Source organism: Mytilus californianus, unplaced genomic scaffold (assembly GCF_021869535.1).
Source record: "Mytilus californianus isolate M0D057914Y unplaced genomic scaffold, xbMytCali1.0.p SCAF_20, whole genome shotgun sequence".
Taxonomy (NCBI): domain Eukaryota; kingdom Metazoa; phylum Mollusca; class Bivalvia; order Mytilida; family Mytilidae; genus Mytilus; species Mytilus californianus.
In genome coordinates, this window is record NW_026262669.1 from 11,408,216 (window position 1) to 11,435,889 (window position 27,674).

Below are 27,674 nucleotides of genomic sequence, written 5' to 3' on the forward strand. Positions count from 1 at the left end.
ACATTGTGTATTACTGTAAATGATGACAATAAAGATTGTATAAGTTGATTATTATATTAAAAAGTCTACAAAACATGATTTTACATAGTTTGCAGCTGTGTCAGAAGCTTGCTCACTGAATCGATTGTCCTTGTGAATAGCTAATGGTCTGTATATACATGTATGCTACAGAATAGAGAAAATGTTTTAAAATTAAAAAAAAATAAAAGAACAGAGTTCAAATGTCCCCGCATTGCACATATTTTGTCTATCTATTTAGGTACAAGGGCAATAACTAAATAAATGGGGAATGTGTCCATGGGACATAGATGATGCCCAAGCTTGAATATAACGTTACAAAGTGACACAACTCAAGAACGGTATAAGTGACACTACCAAAATTTGTACTTCATCTGAGTTTTGTCAATGTTTGTGGTAATGAGCATTGTGTATAAGTTTCAAAACTTGTTGAGGCAAACTTTAGAGAACGGAAAGATAAATTCAGCATTTTTTCCATTTGTAAAGGCCAAGGGACATAATTCTAGAACGATAAATTTAACACCACCCAAATTCAAACTTGATCTGTGTTTTGTGGTAATAATGTGGTGTATAAGTTTCAAAATATTTGGTTGAGGCAAACTAAAGTTGTAGAACGGAAACCAATTTTGGGACATACGGACGGATGTACAGACAGACAAGGGTAAAACTTAATGCCCCCTCCGCTATGGCAGGGGCAGAAAAAACACTTTTTTTTTGGTAAATGAAGGCTTCAGAGTGATTACTGTTATAATTAATATTTACAAGGGGCATAACTCGTTTAAGTATTTGATCAGCACTTATTTTCGAAAGTGTCAAAGACATTGCTGAAATAAACCTATGATATAAGTTTCATAAAATTCTGACAAGATTTATATACATGAGAGGGCTAACAATGCAATTTTCCATAAAAAAATCAATATATTTCCAAGGGGCATATCTCTTTTAAAATTAATAGATCGGCACTGAATTCCAAACTTGTCCCGAGACAATGATGATAAAAAACCAATAATATAAATTTCATAAACATCTTGCAAGAATTGTACACGAGAACGCTCACAAGGCAATTTCCAAGGGGCAGAAACTCTTTTAAAAATAATTAATCGGCACTGATTTTCAAAACTGTTCAATACATTGCTGATATAAACCTTTGATGTGTTTTTCATAAAATTCTGGCAAGAATCGTTCAAATGAGAGCGCTATCGATACGATTTTCCATATAATTAATGTTTCCCAGGGGCATAACTCTTTTAAAAATAACTGATCGGCACTGATTTTCGAACTCTACCAAGACATTGCTAATATAAACTATGATATAAGTTTCATAAAAATCTGGCAAGAATTGTACACAAGAGCGCTAACAATGCAATTTTCACAGGACCAGTCATTTTTTTAAATTTCCGTGCCTATCAATGTTTTGAATAAGAAAAATAAGAGGCAAGTAAATATTCTTTTATATATATATATATGATAAGACTTAGACAATGTAACAGTTGGCTGAGCCAGGTAAATGTTAAAATTTTCTTATTTTTTATCAGTAGATTGAAGTCTCGATTAACAGTCATGACAGTCAGGGGACTTATTGAAATAAGTGATTTTTAAATCACTTATTTAAGTAGCAAATTCGAAGTTTTGTCACAAATTGTGATTTTGTAGTTTTACCAAAATTTTAAACACATAGGTTTTGGATAAATCTTTTCATTAGTAAAATTGAAAAAAAAAATGAACTTTTTGCTTCTTTTAAGCAGCAAGGTTTATGCCTTTGATGCAATCATTTAGCTGCAAATTCTATTTTAGTTGAAAAAATTCTATAAAAATGGCTTTACATAATGAACTGATACATTCTTAACAGATTTTTCCCAGCAGTGGGAGTATTTTTCCAGTATAATTCAAGGTTAACGTTTCATCTTATAGATATGTAATAAAATTCTTCTGTTCGATCAAAATTTCACTGTTCGGGGATGTTGAAATTAGTGAGGGTTATTAAAATAATGATACTTAAAGAAGTGATTTTTTGGAAGGAAATTGAGGTATGATACTTAAACAAGTGATTTTTATGTCTTTATCCTAGATTTAGTACAAGGTCATCACCTGACATGACCCGGTCATCCTATCAACACAGATGTTGGTTCTGATAATTTTAGCAACATAATTAGTCCCTGGATCATTAGTATTCTATGTTTAAAGCTACAATAAAATTAAATCACTTAGTCTAGTGATTAATTTGTACTACTTAAATAGGTGATTATTAAAGAAAGATAACTCTTACTTCCAACCTTTATGGACATAATGTTACTTGAATCAGTGATTTAGAAAATCACTCATTTAAGTAAGTCCCCTGACTGATTAAAGTAAATCAAAGTATATACCCCCATATCTATTATGCCAAATGATCGATAAAATATTGATTTAAAAAAAGAAAATTAATATATTTTTTTGCTTCAAATAATTATACTGACAATTGTACTGGATTAAACAATAATTATTATATTAGATAATTGATTTCACTACAGATGCGTTTGTATATTAAATTAGATAATTGGATTAGCTAAGTAATAAAATGAGTGTCTAGGTGATTGACAAGACGTGTGTCTCACAAAAAAACTTCTTCAAAACCTTTTTAAAAAAATGTTGATAAAACATCATTACTATAAAAGAATAATACAAGTTATTTTCAAAGTTATAAAAGGTATATAAATGAAAGTGTACAACAAAATCTCTAAAAATAAAATAAAAGTATGGTCAAAAGGACTATTATTACATGAACAAAGTAGAGCTCTGTTACTCTATGGCTATGGCATGTAAAGGAAGGAAACAAGACATTTCGGCACCCAGACAAATCGGCACCCAAGTCTGAAGACATTTCGGCATCCATTTTGGACATTTCCAGATCTGGACATTTCGGGACCTAGACAATTCGACACCTCATTTTTTTTTTAAAATATATATATTAGGAAAAATGAAAGAATTGTTACAGTAATATCATGAATATTATAATCCGTAGATAAAATATGCAATACAAAATTTGAAATCATCATTTAATTAAATCTTGAATGATTGTGTACATGGTGTATGAATAGTAAAACATCATTTAATTAAATCATAATTGATTGTTAGATATGACGGTGTTTGAATAAACATCATTTAATTAAATCATAATTAATTGTAGTTATGCATTAATCTGTATTTTATGTATAAATCTGATTATTTCTCAATAGAGACAAATGAGAGATCAAAAGTGTATAGCTTGTATTTCAGCTTGTGTTCTCGTTTGATAATTACATCTGTAAAGACAACACAATACCTGAAAACTATATTTTATTGTTTTAATATTAAAATCCATCAACATAAAAGCATAAAAACAGTCGAACATAATCGCTATATTAACACTAAACTTGTTAATTGAGTTCATATCCACATACATATATCAGTGCCAGGTAACTTTAATGGTTATTTTACTACATTTTGATCAAGGATAAAATAATTGATTTTATCTTTATAAGGTGCCGATTTGTCTAAGTGCCGATTTGTCTGGGTGCCGATTTGTCCTGATGCCGATTTGTCTGGGTACCGAACTGTCTAGAATTCGTAAAGGAATAGAATTGGAACCAAAATGGTAGAGAAGCAATACAAAACTATCATATGACAATCCCATTGATGGAGTATCTTGGTAATCAAACTTCAAATGTGATGAAACTGGAAGGTTCGATGTTTGAGTTCTCAGAATAATTTTCTTAAATAAAAGGGAAACATTAATAATTTTAATGTGCGAAATGTCAACAGAAAAATACGTGCTTTATCTGGATTTTATTCTAATCCTTTAAATTTACATGAAAGACGACGAGGTTTCTTGATTACTCATCGCCCTCCTCACCTTTCAAGACAATATGACAGACGTGAAATTTACTGGAAAGGAATAGAAACAAACAAAAGCAGGGTCGATAAGTTCGTTTGTGAAAAACGAAGTCAAGAAATTGTTAAATGTAAAAAGGACTAGTTGGTTGTGTAAAATAAACTTTTATCCTAATGCTTACAGTAATAATTATCTATCATAAAGTAGAAAATACCTTTAAATGTAAATTTTCACTCAGGTTTGATTTGTTTTGTTTGTAAAATCCATTTCGGTAATCGGAGTGGACTTAATTTTATCCGTCCTCTGATTGGTTAAAAATTAAGGTCAAGGTAATAAAAATAAAGCTGAATTATAGTCTTGGAATGTTGTTTTATCGGTATCAAGAACAAATTTTAGATACAAATGAAATTTCATTTGAAAACAACAGTAAAACAGTATTTAAAAAAAAATGTTAAAAATTTCTGACTAAAATTAAAGTCAAATCCGGAATCTATTTACGAACAGCAGGTGCTTGCTGGCAATGTCTAAAACTGTATTTGTTACAGTTGGTACAACAGAGTTTAATTCCTTAATTCAAAGTATAACGCAAGATTCCATTTATAAGGTTAAGTGTTATCCACACTGAAGTATTGAGTGTTTTCTTTTAAAGATAACATAAGACCATTACAATTAAGAGACATATATAATTGTATATAATTCTAGTATTACCTGATTACATGAGGAATCTCAGAATCTCACTTTATTTAAAAACAATGAAAAAAAATGTTTATAGCAACACATTTACTATGACACAAAAAAAACCTTGTCAGAATCTCACTTTATTTAGAAACAATGAAAAAATATATATTTAAAGCAATACACTTACCAAAACTCGTTTACAAATTATTAAACACAAAACCAATAAAAGTTGGGCATGAACGTGTAGGGTGCGAACGGACTTTGGGTGCAAACGTGTAGGGTGCGCAAGTGAAAGGGGGGCGAACGTGATTGGGCGCGAACGGACGCGGATTCGATTACATGACTAGTCAAAATAATTTAATAATTAAGATGTCTTGAAAGGTTTTTTTTTTCTGTGACGCCTTCCTACGATGTCATAACGCTGAAGCCATTATTTCTGTCTGGACTTTTGAGAGAGAATTTTCGGCGGAACTTTGAGAACCAAGGAAGGCCTCACAGAAAAAAAATTAAAATAGCCTTTCAAGACGTCATAATTATTTGGACTATTACATGACTAACTGGCTAATTTTATTCAGTGCAAAAGAATCATTGCTGAAATACAATCAACCCTTGACAAATAAAAAAATTGATGTATAACAAACAAAAAGTTAACACACATCAACAGGTTGGGGAGGATCCTCATAAATGGGTACTATCCTCATTTATGGGTATTATACCCCAAACAGGTATCAATTTTCAGTGATAAAAATATAAAGTTTGGATTTAAGATATTTTCTGTCATGGCGCAAACATTTGGGTAAAGGACAACATTTTGCCTAAAAACACCATGACTGAAATATCATCAGGATAAAAGTTAACAGCCTTCAAAAAGTAGGATTTTTTGAGGCCATTATCTTTGTATTAAGTTCTCATTTGAACTATGGTCTTAAAGGGGAAAATGTTGCCATTTGAATGAATATTTGCACCATAACAGGTATTACGATGAAATACAAAATTTGGCTTTTTATCACTGTAAATTGATACCACATTTTGGGTATAATACCCATGAATGGGAATAGTACCCATTTATGAGGATTCTCCCCAACCTGATCAATTATACACATGAGCAACACGAAAGGGGCCACATGTGGAGCAGGATCTGCTTACTGTTCAAGAGCTCCTGTAAAAATTATTTCCGTACTCCAATGTACAGTCAGGGGTACTACTTGTATTTGGGGGCATTTTGTCCAAGGTTATGGTTGTCTTTCTGATATTGTTTTACATCTAACCCCCTTGTTTTATTAATTTTGTATTTACATTGTGCCATAGATCAAATTTATTCGTTCAATGTATGTTCACTTGTTTTTGTTAATATGTCTTTATTTTGATTGAGTTAAGTCATTTCAATTGATATTTTATAGTGTGTCTTTCTATGTTGTGATGTTACACTATTGTTTCAGGTAGGGTGATGGTTGGCGCCTATTAAAACGTTTAAACCTGCTGCATTTGTTTGCACCTGTCCTAAGTCAGGAACCTGATGTTCAGTGGTTGTCGTTTGTTGATGTGGCTCATAAGTGTTTCTCGTTTCTCGTTTTTTACATAGATTAGACCGTTGGTTTTCCTGTTTGAATGGTTTTACACTAGTCATTTTTGGGGCCCTTTATATATAATAGCTTGCTGTTCGATGTGAGCCAAGGCTCTGTGTTGAAAGCCGTATTTTGACCTACATAATGGTTAACTTTTACAAATTGTGACTTGGATGGAGAGTTGTCCCATTGGCATTCATACCACATCTTCATATATCTATAAATAGCGGAAGTACTTCACAAAACATTTAAACATCTTATATTATACTATAGACTAAATACCGAAAGTACTTCACAAAACATTAAAACATCTTAAACTAAAGACTAAATACCGAAAGTATTTCACCAAAACATTAAAACATCTTAAACTATAGACTAAATACCGAAAGTACTTCACTAAAACATTAAAACATCTTAAACTATAGACTAAATACAGAAAGTACTTCACTAAAACATGTATAACATCTTAAACTATAGACTAAATACCGAAAGTACTTCACTAAAACATTAAAACATCTTAAACTATAGACTAAATACAGAAAGTACTTCACTAAAACATTTATAACATCTTAAACTATAGATTAAATACCGAAAGTACTTCACAAAACATAACATCTTAAACTATAGACTAAATACCGAAAGTACTTCACAAAACATATATAACATCTTAAACTAAAGACTAAATACCGAAAGTATTTCACCAAAACATTAAAACATCTTAAACTATAGACTAAATACAGAAAGTACTTCACTAAAACATTAAAACATCTTAAACTATAGACTAAATACAGAAAGTACTTCACTAAAACATGTATAACATCTTAAACTATAGACTAAATACCGAAAGTACTTCACTAAAACATTAAAACATCTTAAACTATAGACTAAATACAGAAAGTACTTCACTAAAACATTTATAACATCTTAAACTATAGACTAAATACCGAAAGTACTTCACAAAACTTAACATCTTAAACTATAGACTAAATACCGAAAGTACTTCACAAAACATAACATCTTAAACTATAGACTAAATACCGAAAGTACTTCACAAAACATTTATAACATCTTAAACTATAGACTAAATACAGAAAGTACTTCACAAAACATTTATAACATCTTAAACTATAGACTAAATACAGAAAGTACTTCACTAAAACATTTATAACATCTTAAACTATAGACTAAATACAGAAAGTACTTCACTAAAACATTTATAACATCTTAAACTATAGACTAAATACCGAAAGTACTTCACAAAACATTTATAACATCTTAAACTATAGACTAAATACAGAAAGTACTTCACAAAACATTTATAACATCTTAAACTATAGACTAAATACAGAAAGTACTTCACTAAAACATTAAAACATCTTAAACTATAGACTAAATACAGAAAGTACTTCACTAAAACATTAAAACATCTTAAACTATAGACTAAATACAGAAAGTACTTCACTAAAACATTTATAACATCTTAAACTATAGACTAAATACAGAAAGTACTTCACTAAAACATTTATAACATCTTAAACTATAGACTGAATACAGAAAGTACTTCACAAAAACATTTATAACATCTTAAACTATAGACTAAATACCGAAAGTACTTCACAAAACATTTATAACATCTTAAACTATAGACTAAATACAGAAAGTACTTCACTAAAACATTAAAACATCTTAAACTATAGACTAAATACAGAAAGTACTTCACTAAAACATTAAAACATCTTAAACTATAGACTAAATACAGAAAGTACTTCACTAAAACATTAAAACATCTTAAACTATAGACTAAATACCGAAAGTACTTCACAAAACATTTATAACATCTTAAACTATAGACTAAATACAGAAAGTACTTCACAAAACATTTATAACATCTTAAACTATAGACTAAATACAGAAAGTACTTCACTAAAACATTTATAACATCTTAAACTATAGACTAAATACAGAAAGTACTTCACTAAAACATTTATAACATCTTAAACTATAGACTAAATACAGAAAGTACTTCACTAAAACATTAAAACATCTTAAACTATAGACTAAATACAGAAAGTACTTCACTAAAACATTTATAACATCTTAAACTATAGACTAAATACCGAAAGTACTTCACAAAACATTTATAACATCTTAAACTATAGACTAAATACAGAAAGTACTTCACTAAAACATTTATAACATCTTAAACTATAGACTAAATACAGAAAGTACTTCACTAAAACATTAAAACATCTTAAACTATAGACTAAATACCGAAAGTACTTCACTAAAACATTAAAACATCTTAAACTATAGACTAAATACCGAAAGTACTTCACTAAAACATTTATAACATCTTAAACTATAGACTAAATACAGAAAGTACTTCACAAAACATAACATCTTAAACTATAGACTAAATACAGAAAGTACTTCACTAAAACATTGATAACATCTTAAACTATAGACTAAATACAGAAAGTACTTCACTAAAACATTTATAACATCTTAAACTATAGACTAAATACAGAAAGTACTTCACAAAACATTTATAACATCTTAAACTATAGACTAAATACAGAAAGTACTTCACTAAAACATTTATAACATCTTAAACTATAGACTAAATACAGAAAGTACTTCACTAAAACATTAAAACATCTTAAACTATAGACTAAATACCGAAAGTACTTCACTAAAACATTAAAACATCTTAAACTATAGACTAAATACCGAAAGTACTTCACTAAAACATTTATAACATCTTAAACTATAGACTAAATACAGAAAGTACTTCACAAAACATAACATCTTAAACTATAGACTAAATACAGAAAGTACTTCACTAAAACATTGATAACATCTTAAACTATAGACTAAATACAGAAAGTACTTCACTAAAACATTTATAACATCTTAAACTATAGACTAAATACAGAAAGTACTTCACTAAAACATTTATAACATCTTAAACTATAGACTAAATACCAAAAGTACTTCACTAAAACATTAAAACATCTTAAACTATAGACTAAATACCGAAAGTACTTCACTAAAACATTAAAACATCTTAAACTATAGACTAAATACCGAAAGTACTTCACTAAAACATATATAACATCTTAAACTATAGACTAAATACAGAAAGTACTTCACAAAACATAACATCTTAAACTATAGACTAAATACAGAAAGTACTTCACTAAAACATTTATAACATCTTAAACTATAGACTAAATACCGAAAGTACTTCACTAAAACATTTATAACATCTTAAACTATAGACTAAATACCGAAAGTACTTCACAAAACATAACATCTTAAACTATAGACTAAATACCGAAAGTACTTCACTAAAACATATATAACATCTTAAACTATAGACTAAATACAGAAAGTACTTCACTAAAACATTAAAACATCTTAAACTATAGACTAAATACAGAAAGTACTTCACTAAAACATTAAAACATCTTAAACTATAGACTAAATACAGAAAGTACTTCACAAAACATAACATCTTAAACTTTAGACTAAATACAGAAAGTACTTCACTAAAACATTTATAACATCTTAAACTATAGACTAAATACAGAAAGTACTTCACTAAAACATTAAAACATCTTAAACTATAGACTAAATACCGAAAGTACTTCACAAAACATTTATAACATCTTAAACTATAGACTAAATACAGAAAGTACTTCACTAAAACATTAAAACATCTTAAACTATAGACTAAATACAGAAAGTACTTCACTAAAACATTAAAACATCTTAAACTATAGACTAAATACAGAAAGTACTTCACTAAAACATTAAAACATCTTAAACTATAGACTAAATACCGAAAGTACTTCACAAAACATTTATAACATCTTAAACTATAGACTAAATACAGAAAGTACTTCACAAAACATTTATAACATCTTAAACTATAGACTAAATACAGAAAGTACTTCACTAAAACATTTATAACATCTTAAACTATAGACTAAATACAGAAAGTACTTCACTAAAACATTTATAACATCTTAAACTATAGACTAAATACAGAAAGTACTTCACTAAAACATTAAAACATCTTAAACTATAGATTAAATACAGAAAGTACTTCACTAAAACATTTATAACATCTTAAACTATAGACTAAATACCGAAAGTACTTCACAAAACATTTATAACATCTTAAACTATAGACTAAATACAGAAAGTACTTCACTAAAACATTTATAACATCTTAAACTATAGACTAAATACAGAAAGTACTTCACTAAAACATTAAAACATCTTAAACTATAGACTAAATACCGAAAGTACTTCACTAAAACATTAAAACATCTTAAACTATAGACTAAATACCGAAAGTACTTCACTAAAACATTTATAACATCTTAAACTATAGACTAAATACAGAAAGTACTTCACAAAACATAACATCTTAAACTATAGACTAAATACAGAAAGTACTTCACTAAAACATTGATAACATCTTAAACTATAGACTAAATACAGAAAGTACTTCACTAAAACATTTATAACATCTTAAACTATAGACTAAATACAGAAAGTACTTCACAAAACATTTATAACATCTTAAACTATAGACTAAATACAGAAAGTACTTCACTAAAACATTTATAACATCTTAAACTATAGACTAAATACAGAAAGTACTTCACTAAAACATTAAAACATCTTAAACTATAGACTAAATACCGAAAGTACTTCACTAAAACATTAAAACATCTTAAACTATAGACTAAATACCGAAAGTACTTCACTAAAACATTTATAACATCTTAAACTATAGACTAAATACAGAAAGTACTTCACAAAACATAACATCTTAAACTATAGACTAAATACAGAAAGTACTTCACTAAAACATTGATAACATCTTAAACTATAGACTAAATACAGAAAGTACTTCACTAAAACATTTATAACATCTTAAACTATAGACTAAATACAGAAAGTACTTCACTAAAACATTTATAACATCTTAAACTATAGACTAAATACCAAAAGTACTTCACTAAAACATTAAAACATCTTAAACTATAGACTAAATACCGAAAGTACTTCACTAAAACATTAAAACATCTTAAACTATAGACTAAATACCGAAAGTACTTCACTAAAACATTAAAACATCTTAAACTATAGACTAAATACAGAAAGTACTTCACTAAAACATATATAACATCTTAAACTATAGACTAAATACAGAAAGTACTTCACAAAACATAACATCTTAAACTATAGACTAAATACAGAAAGTACTTCACTAAAACATTTATAACATCTTAAACTATAGACTAAATACCGAAAGTACTTCACTAAAACATTTATAACATCTTAAACTATAGACTAAATACCGAAAGTACTTCACAAAACATAACATCTTAAACTATAGACTAAATACCGAAAGTACTTCACTAAAACATATATAACATCTTAAACTATAGACTAAATACAGAAAGTACTTCACTAAAACATTAAAACATCTTAAACTATAGACTAAATACAGAAAGTACTTCACTAAAACATTAAAACATCTTAAACTATAGACTAAATACAGAAAGTACTTCACAAAACATAACATCTTAAACTTTAGACTAAATACAGAAAGTACTTCACTAAAACATTTATAACATCTTAAACTATAGACTAAATACAGAAAGTACTTCACTAAAACATTAAAACATCTTAAACTATAGACTAAATACCGAAAGTACTTCACAAAACATTTATAACATCTTAAACTATAGACTAAATACAGAAAGTACTTCACTAAAACATTTATAACATCTTAAACTATAGACTAAATACAGAAAGTACTTCACTTAAACATAACATCTTAAACTATAGACTAAATACCGAAAGTACTTCACAAAAACATTTATAACATCTTAAACTATAGACTAAATACCGAAAGTACTTCACTAAAACATTATAACATCTTAAACTATAGACTAAATACAGAAAGTACTTCACAAAACATGTATAACATCTTAAACTATAGACTAAATACCGAAAGTACTTCACTAAAACATTTATAACATCTTAAACTATAGACTAAATACAGAAAGTACTTCACAAAAACATTTATAACATCTTAAACTATAGACTAAATACAGAAAGTACTTCACTAAAACATTAAAACATCTTAAACTATAGACTAAATACCGAAAGTACTTCACAAAAACATTAAAACATCTTAAACTATAGACTAAATACCGAAAGTATTTCACTAAAACATTATAACATCTTAAACTATAGACTAAATACAGAAAGTACTTCACTAAAACATTTATAACATCTTAAACTATAGACTAAATACAGAAAGTACTTCACTAAAACATTTATAACATCTTAAACTATAGACTAAATACCGAAAGTACTTCACTAAAACATTTATAACATGTTAAACTAAACACTAAATACCGAAAGTACTTCACTAAAACATATATAACATCTTAAACTATAGACTAAATACTGAAAGTACATCACTTAAACATTTATAACATCTTAAACTATAGACTAAATACAGAAAGTACTTCACTAAAACATTTATAACATGTTAAACTATAGACTAAATACCGAAAGTACTTCACTAAAACATTAAAACATCTTAAACTATAGACTAAATACCGAAAGTACTTCACTAAAACATTTATAACATCTTAAACTATAGACTAAATACCGAAAGTCCTTCACTAAAACATTTATAACATCTTAAACTATAGACTAAATACCGAAAGTACTTCACTAAAACATTTATAACATCTTAAACTATAGACTAAATACCGAAAGTACTTCACTAAAACATGTATAACATCTTAAACAATAGACTTAATACAGAAAGTACATCACAAAAACATTTATAACATCTTAAACTATAGACTAAATACAGAAAGTACTTCACAAAACATAACATCTTAAACTATAGACTAAATACCGAAAGTACTTCACTAAAACATTATAACATCTTAAACTATAGACTAAATACCGAAAGTACTTCACTAAAACATTTATAACATCTTAAACTATAGACTAAATACCGAAAGTACTTCAATAAAACATAACATCTTAAACTATAGACTAAATGCAGAAAGTACTTCACTAAAACATTAAAACATCTTAAACTATAGACTAAATACCGAAAGTACTTCACAAAAACATTAAAACATCTTAAACTATAGACTCAATACCGAAAGTACTTCACTAAAACATTAAAACATCTTAAACTATAGACTAAATACCGAAAGTACTTCACAAAAACATTAAAACATCTTAAACTATAGACTAAATACAGAAAGTACTTCACAAAACATTTATAACATCTGAAACTATAGACTAAATACCGAAAGTACTTCACTAAAACATTTATAACATCTTAAACTATAGACTAAATACCGAAAGTACTTCACAAAACATTAAAACATCTTAAACTATAGACTAAATACAGAAAGTACTTCACAAAAACATTTATAACATCTTAAACTATAGACTAAATACAGAAAGTACTTCACTAAAACATTAAAACATCTTAAACTATAGACTAAATACCGAAAGTACTTCACTAAAACATATATAACATTTTAAACTATAGACTAAATACAGAAAGTACTTCACTAAAACATGTATAACATCTTAAACTATAGACTAAATACCGAAAGTACTTCACTAAAACATATATAACATCTTAAACTATAGACTAAATACCGAAAGTACTTCACTAAAACATTAAAACATCTTAAACTATAGACTAAATACCGAAAGTACTTCACAAAAACATTAAAACATCTTAAACTATAGACTAAATACCGAAAGTACTTCACTAAAACATTTATAACATCTTAAACTATAGACTAAATACCGAAAGTACTTCACTAAAACATTAAAACATCTTAAACTATAGACTAAATACCGAAAGTACTTCACAAAAACATTAAAACATCTTAAACTATAGACTAAATACAGAAAGTACTTCACAAAACATTTATAACATCTTAAACTATAGACTAAATACAGAAAGTACTTCACTAAAACATTTATAACATCTTAAACTATAGACTAAATACATAAAGTACTTCACTAAAACATTAAAACATCTTAAACTATAGACTAAATACCGAAAGTACTTCACAAAACATTTATAACATCTTAAACTATAGACTAAATACAGAAAGTACTTCATTAAAACATTTATAACATCTCAAACTATAGACTAAATACAGAAAGTACTTCACTAAAACATATATAACATCTTAAACTATAGACTAAATACAGAAAGTACTTCACTAAAACATGTATAACATCTTAAACTATAGACTAAATACAGAAAGTACTTCACTAAAACATTTATAACATCTTAAACTATAGACTAAATACAGAAAGTACTTCACAAAACATAACATCTTAAACTTTAGACTAAATACAGAAAGTACTTCACTAAAACATTTATAACATCTTAAACTATAGACTAAATACAGAAAGTACTTCACTAAAACATTAAAACATCTTAAACTATAGACTAAATACCGAAAGTACTTCACAAAACATAACATCTTAAACTATAGACTAAATACAGAAAGTACTTCACTAAAACATTTATAACATGTTAAACTATAGACTAAATACCGAAAGTACTTCACTAAAACATTAAAACATCTTAAACTATAGACTAAATACAGAAAGTACTTCACAAAAACATTTATATCATCTTAAACTATAGATTAAATACCGAAAGTACTTCACAAAACATAACATCTTAAACTACAGACTAAATACAGAAAGTACTTCACTAAAACATTTATAACATGTTAAACTATAGACTAAATACCGAAAGTACTTCACTAAAACATGTATAACATCTTAAACAATAGACTTAATACAGAAAGTACATCACAAAAACATTTATAACATCTTAAACTATAGACTAAATACAGAAAGTACTTCACAAAACATAACATCTTAAACTATAGACTAAATACCGAAAGTACTTCACTAAAACATTATAACATCTTAAACTATAGACTAAATACCGAAAGTACTTCACTAAAACATTTATAACATCTTAAACTATAGACTAAATACCGAAAGTACTTCACTAAAACATAACATCTTAAACTATAGACTAAATGCAGAAAGTACTTCACTAAAACATTAAAACATCTTAAACTATAGACTAAATACCGAAAGTACTTCACAAAAACATTAAAACATCTTAAACTATAGACTCAATACCGAAAGTACTTCACTAAAACATTAAAACATCTTAAACTATAGACTAAATACCGAAAGTACTTCACAAAAACATTAAAACATCTTAAACTATAGACTAAATAAAGAAAGTACTTCACAAAACATTTATAACATCTGAAACTATAGACTAAATACCGAAAGTACTTCACTAAAACATTTATAACATCTTAAACTATAGACTAAATACAGAAAGTACTTCACTAAAACATTGATAACATCTTAAACTATAGACTAAATACAGAAAGTACTTCACTAAAACATTTATAACATCTTAAACTATAGACTAAATACCGAAAGTACTTCACAAAACATTAAAACATCTTAAACTATAGACTAAATACAGAAAGTACTTCACAAAAACATTTATAACATCTTAAACTATAGACTAAATACAGAAAGTACTTCACTAAAACATTAAAACATCTTAAACTATAGACTAAATACAGAAAGTACTTCACTAAAACATTAAAACATCTTAAACTATAGACTAAATACAGAAAGTACTTCACTAAAACATTAAAACATCTTAAACTATAGACTAAATACCGAAAGTACTTCACAAAACATTTATAACATCTTAAACTATAGACTAAATACAGAAAGTACTTCACAAAACATTTATAACATCTTAAACTATAGACTAAATACAGAAAGTACTTCACTAAAACATTTATAACATCTTAAACTATAGACTAAATACAGAAAGTACTTCACTAAAACATTTATAACATCTTAAACTATAGACTAAATACAGAAAGTACTTCACTAAAACATTAAAACATCTTAAACTATAGATTAAATACAGAAAGTACTTCACTAAAACATTTATAACATCTTAAACTATAGACTAAATACCGAAAGTACTTCACAAAACATTTATAACATCTTAAACTATAGACTAAATACAGAAAGTACTTCACTAAAACATTTATAACATCTTAAACTATAGACTAAATACAGAAAGTACTTCACTAAAACATTAAAACATCTTAAACTATAGACTAAATACCGAAAGTACTTCACTAAAACATTAAAACATCTTAAACTATAGACTAAATACCGAAAGTACTTCACTAAAACATTTATAACATCTTAAACTATAGACTAAATACAGAAAGTACTTCACAAAACATAACATCTTAAACTATAGACTAAATACAGAAAGTACTTCACTAAAACATTGATAACATCTTAAACTATAGACTAAATACAGAAAGTACTTCACTAAAACATTTATAACATCTTAAACTATAGACTAAATACAGAAAGTACTTCACAAAACATTTATAACATCTTAAACTATAGACTAAATACAGAAAGTACTTCACTAAAACATTTATAACATCTTAAACTATAGACTAAATACAGAAAGTACTTCACTAAAACATTAAAACATCTTAAACTATAGACTAAATACCGAAAGTACTTCACTAAAACATTAAAACATCTTAAACTATAGACTAAATACAGAAAGTACTTCACTAAAACATTTATAACATCTTAAACTATAGACTAAATACAGAAAGTACTTCACAAAACATAACATCTTAAACTATAGACTAAATACAGAAAGTACTTCACTAAAACATTGATAACATCTTAAACTATAGACTAAATACAGAAAGTACTTCACTAAAACATTTATAACATCTTAAACTATAGACTAAATACAGAAAGTACTTCACTAAAACATTTATAACATCTTAAACTATAGACTAAATACCAAAAGTACTTCACTAAAACATTAAAACATCTTAAACTATAGACTAAATACCGAAAGTACTTCACTAAAACATTAAAACATCTTAAACTATAGACTAAATACCGAAAGTACTTCACTAAAACATTAAAACATCTTAAACTATAGACTAAATACAGAAAGTACTTCACTAAAACATATATAACATCTTAAACTATAGACTAAATACAGAAAGTACTTCACAAAACATAACATCTTAAACTATAGACTAAATACAGAAAGTACTTCACTAAAACATTTATAACATCTTAAACTATAGACTAAATACCGAAAGTACTTCACTAAAACATTTATAACATCTTAAACTATAGACTAAATACCGAAAGTACTTCACAAAACATAACATCTTAAACTATAGACTAAATACCGAAAGTACTTCACTAAAACATATATAACATCTTAAACTATAGACTAAATACAGAAAGTACTTCACTAAAACATTAAAACATCTTAAACTATAGACTAAATACAGAAAGTACTTCACTAAAACATTAAAACATCTTAAACTATAGACTAAATACAGAAAGTACTTCACAAAACATAACATCTTAAACTTTAGACTAAATACAGAAAGTACTTCACTAAAACATTTATAACATCTTAAACTATAGACTAAATACAGAAAGTACTTCACTAAAACATTAAAACATCTTAAACTATAGACTAAATACCGAAAGTACTTCACAAAACATTTATAACATCTTAAACTATAGACTAAATACAGAAAGTACTTCACTAAAACATTTATAACATCTTAAACTATAGACTAAATACAGAAAGTACTTCACTTAAACATAACATCTTAAACTATAGACTAAATACCGAAAGTACTTCACAAAAACATTTATAACATCTTAAACTATAGACTAAATACCGAAAGTACTTCACTAAAACATTATAACATCTTAAACTATAGACTAAATACAGAAAGTACTTCACAAAACATGTATAACATCTTAAACTATAGACTAAATACCGAAAGTACTTCACTAAAACATTTATAACATCTTAAACTATAGACTAAATACAGAAAGTACTTCACAAAAACATTTATAACATCTTAAACTATAGACTAAATACAGAAAGTACTTCACTAAAACATTAAAACATCTTAAACTATAGACTAAATACCGAAAGTACTTCACAAAAACATTAAAACATCTTAAACTATAGACTAAATACCGAAAGTATTTCACTAAAACATTATAACATCTTAAACTATAGACTAAATACAGAAAGTACTTCACTAAAACATTTATAACATCTTAAACTATAGACTAAATACAGAAAGTACTTCACTAAAACATTTATAACATCTTAAACTATAGACTAAATACCGAAAGTACTTCACTAAAACATTTATAACATGTTAAACTAAACACTAAATACCGAAAGTACTTCACTAAAACATATATAACATCTTAAACTATAGACTAAATACTGAAAGTACATCACTTAAACATTTATAACATCTTAAACTATAGACTAAATACAGAAAGTACTTCACTAAAACATTTATAACATGTTAAACTATAGACTAAATACCGAAAGTACTTCACTAAAACATTAAAACATCTTAAACTATAGACTAAATACCGAAAGTACTTCACTAAAACATTTATAACATCTTAAACTATAGACTAAATACCGAAAGTCCTTCACTAAAACATTTATAACATCTTAAACTATAGACTAAATACCGAAAGTACTTCACTAAAACATTTATAACATCTTAAACTATAGACTAAATACCGAAAGTACTTCACTAAAACATGTATAACATCTTAAACAATAGACTTAATACAGAAAGTACATCACAAAAACATTTATAACATCTTAAACTATAGACTAAATACAGAAAGTACTTCACAAAACATAACATCTTAAACTATAGACTAAATACCGAAAGTACTTCACTAAAACATTATAACATCTTAAACTATAGACTAAATACCGAAAGTACTTCACTAAAACATTTATAACATCTTAAACTATAGACTAAATACCGAAAGTACTTCAATAAAACATAACATCTTAAACTATAGACTAAATGCAGAAAGTACTTCACTAAAACATTAAAACATCTTAAACTATAGACTAAATACCGAAAGTACTTCACAAAAACATTAAAACATCTTAAACTATAGACTCAATACCGAAAGTACTTCACTAAAACATTAAAACATCTTAAACTATAGACTAAATACCGAAAGTACTTCACAAAAACATTAAAACATCTTAAACTATAGACTAAATACAGAAAGTACTTCACAAAACATTTATAACATCTGAAACTATAGACTAAATACCGAAAGTACTTCACTAAAACATTTATAACATCTTAAACTATAGACTAAATACCGAAAGTACTTCACAAAACATTAAAACATCTTAAACTATAGACTAAATACAGAAAGTACTTCACAAAAACATTTATAACATCTTAAACTATAGACTAAATACAGAAAGTACTTCACTAAAACATTAAAACATCTTAAACTATAGACTAAATACCGAAAGTACTTCACTAAAACATATATAACATTTTAAACTATAGACTAAATACAGAAAGTACTTCACTAAAACATGTATAACATCTTAAACTATAGACTAAATACCGAAAGTACTTCACTAAAACATATATAACATCTTAAACTATAGACTAAATACCGAAAGTACTTCACTAAAACATTAAAACATCTTAAACTATAGACTAAATACCGAAAGTACTTCACAAAAACATTAAAACATCTTAAACTATAGACTAAATACCGAAAGTACTTCACTAAAACATTTATAACATCTTAAACTATAGACTAAATACCGAAAGTACTTCACTAAAACATTAAAACATCTTAAACTATAGACTAAATACCGAAAGTACTTCACAAAAACATTAAAACATCTTAAACTATAGACTAAATACAGAAAGTACTTCACAAAACATTTATAACATCTTAAACTATAGACTAAATACAGAAAGTACTTCACTAAAACATTTATAACATCTTAAACTATAGACTAAATACATAAAGTACTTCACTAAAACATTAAAACATCTTAAACTATAGACTAAATACCGAAAGTACTTCACAAAACATTTATAACATCTTAAACTATAGACTAAATACAGAAAGTACTTCATTAAAACATTTATAACATCTTAAACTATAGACTAAATACAGAAAGTACTTCACTAAAACATATATAACATCTTAAACTATAGACTAAATACAGAAAGTACTTCACTAAAACATGTATAACATCTTAAACTATAGACTAAATACAGAAAGTACTTCACTAAAACATTTATAACATCTTAAACTATAGACTAAATACAGAAAGTACTTCACAAAACATAACATCTTAAACTTTAGACTAAATACAGAAAGTACTTCACTAAAACATTTATAACATCTTAAACTATAGACTAAATACAGAAAGTACTTCACTAAAACATTAAAACATCTTAAACTATAGACTAAATACCGAAAGTACTTCACAAAACATAACATCTTAAACTATAGACTAAATACAGAAAGTACTTCACTAAAACATTTATAACATGTTAAACTATAGACTAAATACCGAAAGTACTTCACTAAAACATTAAAACATCTTAAACTATAGACTAAATACAGAAAGTACTTCACAAAAACATTTATATCATCTTAAACTATAGATTAAATACCGAAAGTACTTCACAAAACATAACATCTTAAACTACAGACTAAATACAGAAAGTACTTCACTAAAACATTTATAACATGTTAAACTATAGACTAAATACCGAAAGTACTTCACTAAAACATGTATAACATCTTAAACAATAGACTTAATACAGAAAGTACATCACAAAAACATTTATAACATCTTAAACTATAGACTAAATACAGAAAGTACTTCACAAAACATAACATCTTAAACTATAGACTAAATACCGAAAGTACTTCACTAAAACATTATAACATCTTAAACTATAGACTAAATACCGAAAGTACTTCACTAAAACATTTATAACATCTTAAACTATAGACTAAATACCGAAAGTACTTCACTAAAACATAACATCTTAAACTATAGACTAAATGCAGAAAGTACTTCACTAAAACATTAAAACATCTTAAACTATAGACTAAATACCGAAAGTACTTCACAAAAACATTAAAACATCTTAAACTATAGACTCAATACCGAAAGTACTTCACTAAAACATTAAAACATCTTAAACTATAGACTAAATACCGAAAGTACTTCACAAAAACATTAAAACATCTTAAACTATAGACTAAATAAAGAAAGTACTTCACAAAACATTTATAACATCTGAAACTATAGACTAAATACCGAAAGTACTTCACTAAAACATTTATAACATCTTAAACTATAGACTAAATACAGAAAGTACTTCACTAAAACATTGATAACATCTTAAACTATAGACTAAATACAGAAAGTACTTCACTAAAACATTTATAACATCTTAAACTATAGACTAAATACCGAAAGTACTTCACAAAACATTAAAACATCTTAAACTATAGACTAAATACAGAAAGTACTTCACAAAAACATTTATAACATCTTAAACTATAGACTAAATACAGAAAGTACTTCACTAAAACATTAAAACATCTTAAACTATAGACTAAATACCGAAAGTACTTCACTAAAACATATATAACATCTTAAACTATAGACTAAATACAGAAAGTACTTCACTAAAACATGTATAACATCTTAAACTATAGACTAAATACCGAAAGTACTTCACTAAAACATTAAAACATCTTAAACTATAGACTAAATACCGAAAGTACTTCACAAAAACATTAAAACATCTTAAACTATAGACTAAATACCGAAAGTACTTCACAAAAACATGTATAACATCTTAAACTATAGACTAAATACCGAAAGTACTTCACTTAAACATTTATAACATCTTAAACTATAGACTAAATACAGAAAGTACTTCACAAAACATTTATAACATCTTAAACTATAGACTAAATACCGAAAGTACATCACTAAAACATTAAAACATCTTAAACTATAGACTAAATACAGAAAGTACTTCACAAAACATTTATAACATCTTAAACTATAGACTAAATACCGAAAGTACTTCACTAAAACATTTATAACATCTTAAACTATAGACTAAATACCGAAAGTACTTCACAAAACATTAAAACATCTTAAACTATAGACTAAATACAGAAAGTACTTCACTAAAACATTTATAACATCTTAAACTATAGACTAAATACAGAAAGTACTTCACTAAAACATTAAAACATCTTAAACTATAGACTAAATACCGAAAGTACTTCACTAAAACATATATAACATCTTAAACTATAGACTAAATACAGAAAGTACTTCACTAAAACATGTATAACATCTTAAACTATAGACTAAATACCGAAAGTACTTCACTAAAACATAACATCTTAAACTATAGACTAAATACAGAAAGTACTTCACTAAAACATTTATAACATCTTAAACTATAGACTAAATACCGAAAGTACTTCACAAAACATTAAAACATCTTAAACTATAGACTAAATACCGAAAGTACTTCACTAAAACATTAAAACATCTTAAACTATAGACTAAATACAGAAAGTACTTCACTAAAACATATATAACATCTTAAACTATAGACTAAATACAGAAAGTACTTCACTAAAACATGTATAACATCTTAAACTATAGACTAAATACAGAAAGTACTTCACTAAAACATTTATAACATCTTAAACTATAGACTAAATACAGAAAGTACTTCACAAAACATAACATCTTAAACTTTAGACTAAATACAGAAAGTACTTCACTAAAACATTTATAACATCTTAAACTATAGACTAAATACAGAAAGTACTTCACTAAAACATTAAAACATCTTAAACTATAGACTAAATACCGAAAGTACTTCACAAAACATAACATCTTAAACTATAGACTAAATACAGAAAGTACTTCACTAAAACATTTATAACATGTTAAACTATAGACTAAATACCGAAAGTACTTCACTAAAACATTAAAACATCTTAAACTATAGACTAAATACAGAAAGTACTTCACAAAAACATTTATATCATCTTAAACTATAGATTAAATACCGAAAGTACTTCACAAAACATAACATCTTAAACTACAGACTAAATACAGAAAGTACTTCACTAAAACATTTATAACATGTTAAACTATAGACTAAATACCGAAAGTACTTCACTAAAACATGTATAACATCTTAAACAATAGACTTAATACAGAAAGTACATCACAAAAACATTTATAACATCTTAAACTATAGACTAAATACAGAAAGTACTTCACAAAACATAACATCTTAAACTATAGACTAAATACCGAAAGTACTTCACTAAAACATTATAACATCTTAAACTATAGACTAAATACCGAAAGTACTTCACTAAAACATTTATAACATCTTAAACTATAGACTAAATACCGAAAGTACTTCACTAAAACATAACATCTTAAACTATAGACTAAATGCAGAAAGTACTTCACTAAAACATTAAAACATCTTAAACTATAGACTAAATACCGAAAGTACTTCACAAAAACATTAAAACATCTTAAACTATAGACTCAATACCGAAAGTACTTCACTAAAACATTAGAACATCTTAAACTATAGACTAAATACCGAAAGTACTTCACAAAAACATTAAAACATCTTAAACTATAGACTAAATAAAGAAAGTACTTCACAAAACATTTATAACATCTGAAACTATAGACTAAATACCGAAAGTACTTCACTAAAACATTTATAACATCTTAAACTATAGACTAAATACAGAAAGTACTTCACTAAAACATTGATAACATCTTAAACTATAGACTAAATACAGAAAGTACTTCACTAAAACATTTATAACATCTTAAACTATAGACTAAATACCGAAAGTACTTCACAAAACATTAAAACATCTTAAACTATAGACTAAATACAGAAAGTACTTCACAAAAACATTTATAACATCTTAAACTATAGACTAAATACAGAAAGTACTTCATTAAAACATCTTAAACTATAGACTAAATACCGAAAGTACTTCACTAAAACATATATAACATCTTAAACTATAGACTAAATACAGAAAGTACTTCACTAAAACATGTATAACATCTTAAACTATAGACTAAATACCGAAAGTACTTCACTAAAACATTAAAACATCTTAAACTATAGACTAAATACCGAAAGTACTTCACAAAAACATTAAAACATCTTAAACTATAGACTAAATACCGAAAGTACTTCACAAAAACATGTATAACATCTTAAACTATAGACTAAATACCGAAAGTACTTCACTTAAACATTTATAACATCTTAAACTATAGACTAAATACAGAAAGTACTTCACAAAACATTTATAACATCTTAAACTATAGACTAAATACCGAAAGTACATCACTAAAACATTAAAACATCTTAAACTATAGACTAAATACAGAAAGTACTTCACAAAACATTTATAACATCTTAAACTATAGACTAAATACCGAAAGTACTTCACTAAAACATTTATAACATCTTAAACTATAGACTAAATACCGAAAGTACTTCACAAAACATTAAAACATCTTAAACTATAGACTAAATACAGAAAGTACTTCACTAAAACATTTATAACATCTTAAACTATAGACTAAATACAGAAAGTACTTCACTAAAACATTAAAACATCTTAAACTATAGACTAAATACCGAAAGTACTTCACTAAAACATATATAACATCTTAAACTATAGACTAAATACAGAAAGTACTTCACTAAAACATGTATAACATCTTAAACTATAGACTAAATACCGAAAGTACTTCACTAAAACATAACATCTTAAACTATAGACTAAATACAGAAAGTACTTCACTTAAACATTTATAACATCTTAAACTATAGACTAAATACCGAAAGTACTTCACAAAACATTAAAACATCTTAAACTATAGACTAAATACAGAAAGTACTTCACTAAAACATTAAAACATCTTAAACTATAGACTAAATACAGAAAGTACTTCACTAAAACATTTATAACATCTTAAACTATAGACTAAATACAGAAAGTACTTCACTAAAACATAACATCTTAAACTATAGACTAAATACAGAAAGTACTTCACTAAAACATTTATAACATCTTAAACTATAGACTAAATACCGAAAGTACTTCACAAAACATTAAAACATCTTAAACTATAGACTAAATACAGAAAGTACTTCACTAAAACATTAAAACATCTTAAACTATAGACTAAATACAGAAAGTACTTCACTAAAACATTTATAACATCTTAAACTATAGACTAAATACAGAAAGTACTTCACTAAAACATGTATAACATCTTAAACTATAGACTAAATACCGAAAGTACTTCACTAAAACATTTATAACATCTTAAACTATAGACTAAATACCGAAAGTACTTCACTAAAACATTAAAACATCTTAAACTATAGACTAAATACCGAAAGTACTTCACAAAAACATTAAAACATCTTAAACTATAGACTAAATACAGAAAGTACTTTACAAAACATAACATCTTAAACTATAGACTAAATACCGAAAGTACTTCACTAAAACATTTATAACATCTTAAACTATAGACTAAATACAGAAAGTACTTCACTAAAACATTAAAACATCTTAAACTATAGACTAAATACAGAAAGTACTTCACAAAACATTTATAACATCTTAAACTATAGACTAAATACAGAAAGTACTTCACAAAACATTAAAACATCTTAAACTATAGACTAAATACCGAAAGTATTTCACTAAAACATTTATAACATGTTAAACTATAGACTAAATACCGAAAGTACTTCACTAAAACATTTATAACATCTTAAACTATAGACTAAATACCGAAAGTACTTCACTAAAACATGTATAACATCTTAAACTATAGACTAAATACCGAAAGTACTTCACTAAAACATTTATAACATCTTAAACTATAGACTAAATACAGAAAGTACTTCACAAAAACATTTATAACATCTTAAACTATAGACTAAATACAGAAAGTACTTCACTAAAACATTAAAACATCTTAAACTATAGACTAAATACAGAAAGTACTTCACTAAAACATTTATAACATCTTAAACTATAGACTAAATACAGAAAGTACTTCACTAAAACATGTATAACATCTTAAACTATAGACTAAATACCGAAAGTACTTCACTAAAACATGTATAACATCTTAAACTATAGACTAAATACCGAAAGTACTTCACTAAAACATTTATAACATCTTAAACTATAGACTAAATACAGAAAGTACTTCACAAAAACATTTATAACATCTTAAACTATAGACTAAATACAGAAAGTACTTCACTAAAACATTAAAACATCTTAAACTATAGACTAAATACAGAAAGTACTTCACTAAAACATTAAAACATCTTAAACTATAGACTAAATACCGAAAGTACTTCACTAAAACATTAAAACATCTTAAACTATAGACTAAATACCGAAAGTACTTCACTAAAACATTTATAACATCTTAAACTATAGACTAAATACAGAAAGTACTTCACAAAACATAACATCTTAAACTATAGACTAAATACAGAAAGTACTTCACTAAAACATTGATAACATCTTAAACTATAGACTAAATACAGAAAGTACTTCACTAAAACATTTATAACATCTTAAACTATAGACTAAATACAGAAAGTACTTCACTAAAACATTTATAACATCTTAAACTATAGACTAAATACCGAAAGTACTTCACAAAACATTAAAACATCTTAAACTATAGACTAAATACAGAAAGTACTTCACTAAAACATTAAAACATCTTAAACTATAGACTAAATACAGAAAGTACTTCACTAAAACATTTATAACATCTTAAACTATAGACTAAATACAGAAAGTACTTCACTAAAACATAACATCTTAAACTATAGACTAAATACAGAAAGTACTTCACTAAAACATTTATAACATCTTAAACTATAGACTAAATACCGAAAGTACTTCACAAAACATTAAAACATCTTAAACTATAGACTAAATACAGAAAGTACTTCACTAAAACATTAAAACATCTTAAACTATAGACTAAATACAGAAAGTACTTCACTAAAACATTTATAACATCTTAAACTATAGACTAAATACAGAAAGTACTTCACTAAAACATGTATAACATCTTAAACTATAGACTAAATACCGAAAGTACTTCACTAAAACATTTATAACATCTTAAACTATAGACTAAATACCGAAAGTACTTCACTAAAACATTAAAACATCTTAAACTATAGACTAAATACCGAAAGTACTTCACAAAAACATTAAAACATCTTAAACTATAGACTAAATACAGAAAGTACTTTACAAAACATAACATCTTAAACTATAGACTAAATACCGAAAGTACTTCACTAAAACATTTATAACATCTTAAACTATAGACTAAATACAGAAAGTACTTCACT

General features: G+C 26.1%; 2 protein-coding genes across 5 annotated transcripts in view; one reads left to right on the forward strand and one right to left on the reverse strand.

The window, feature by feature from the left end:
* The window catches only part of LOC127731786 (uncharacterized), an 88,863-nt gene extending 84,720 nt beyond the window's left edge, over positions 1-4,143 (reverse strand). For all 4 annotated transcript variants that reach the window (XR_007995785.1, XR_007995784.1, XR_007995783.1 and 1 more), the window contains exon 1: positions 4,083-4,143. The gene's annotated coding sequence lies outside the window, so the exon portion shown is untranslated. The remainder of the gene's footprint in view (positions 1-4,082) is intronic.
* Positions 4,144-4,264: 121 nt separating this feature from the next.
* The window catches only part of LOC127731787 (UDP-N-acetylglucosamine transferase subunit ALG13 homolog), a 58,994-nt gene continuing 35,584 nt past the window's right edge, over positions 4,265-27,674 (forward strand). The window contains exon 1 of the mRNA XM_052240624.1: positions 4,265-4,472. Coding sequence (XP_052096584.1) covers positions 4,389-4,472 — 84 coding nt within the window. The 5' untranslated portion in view covers positions 4,265-4,388. The remainder of the gene's footprint in view (positions 4,473-27,674) is intronic.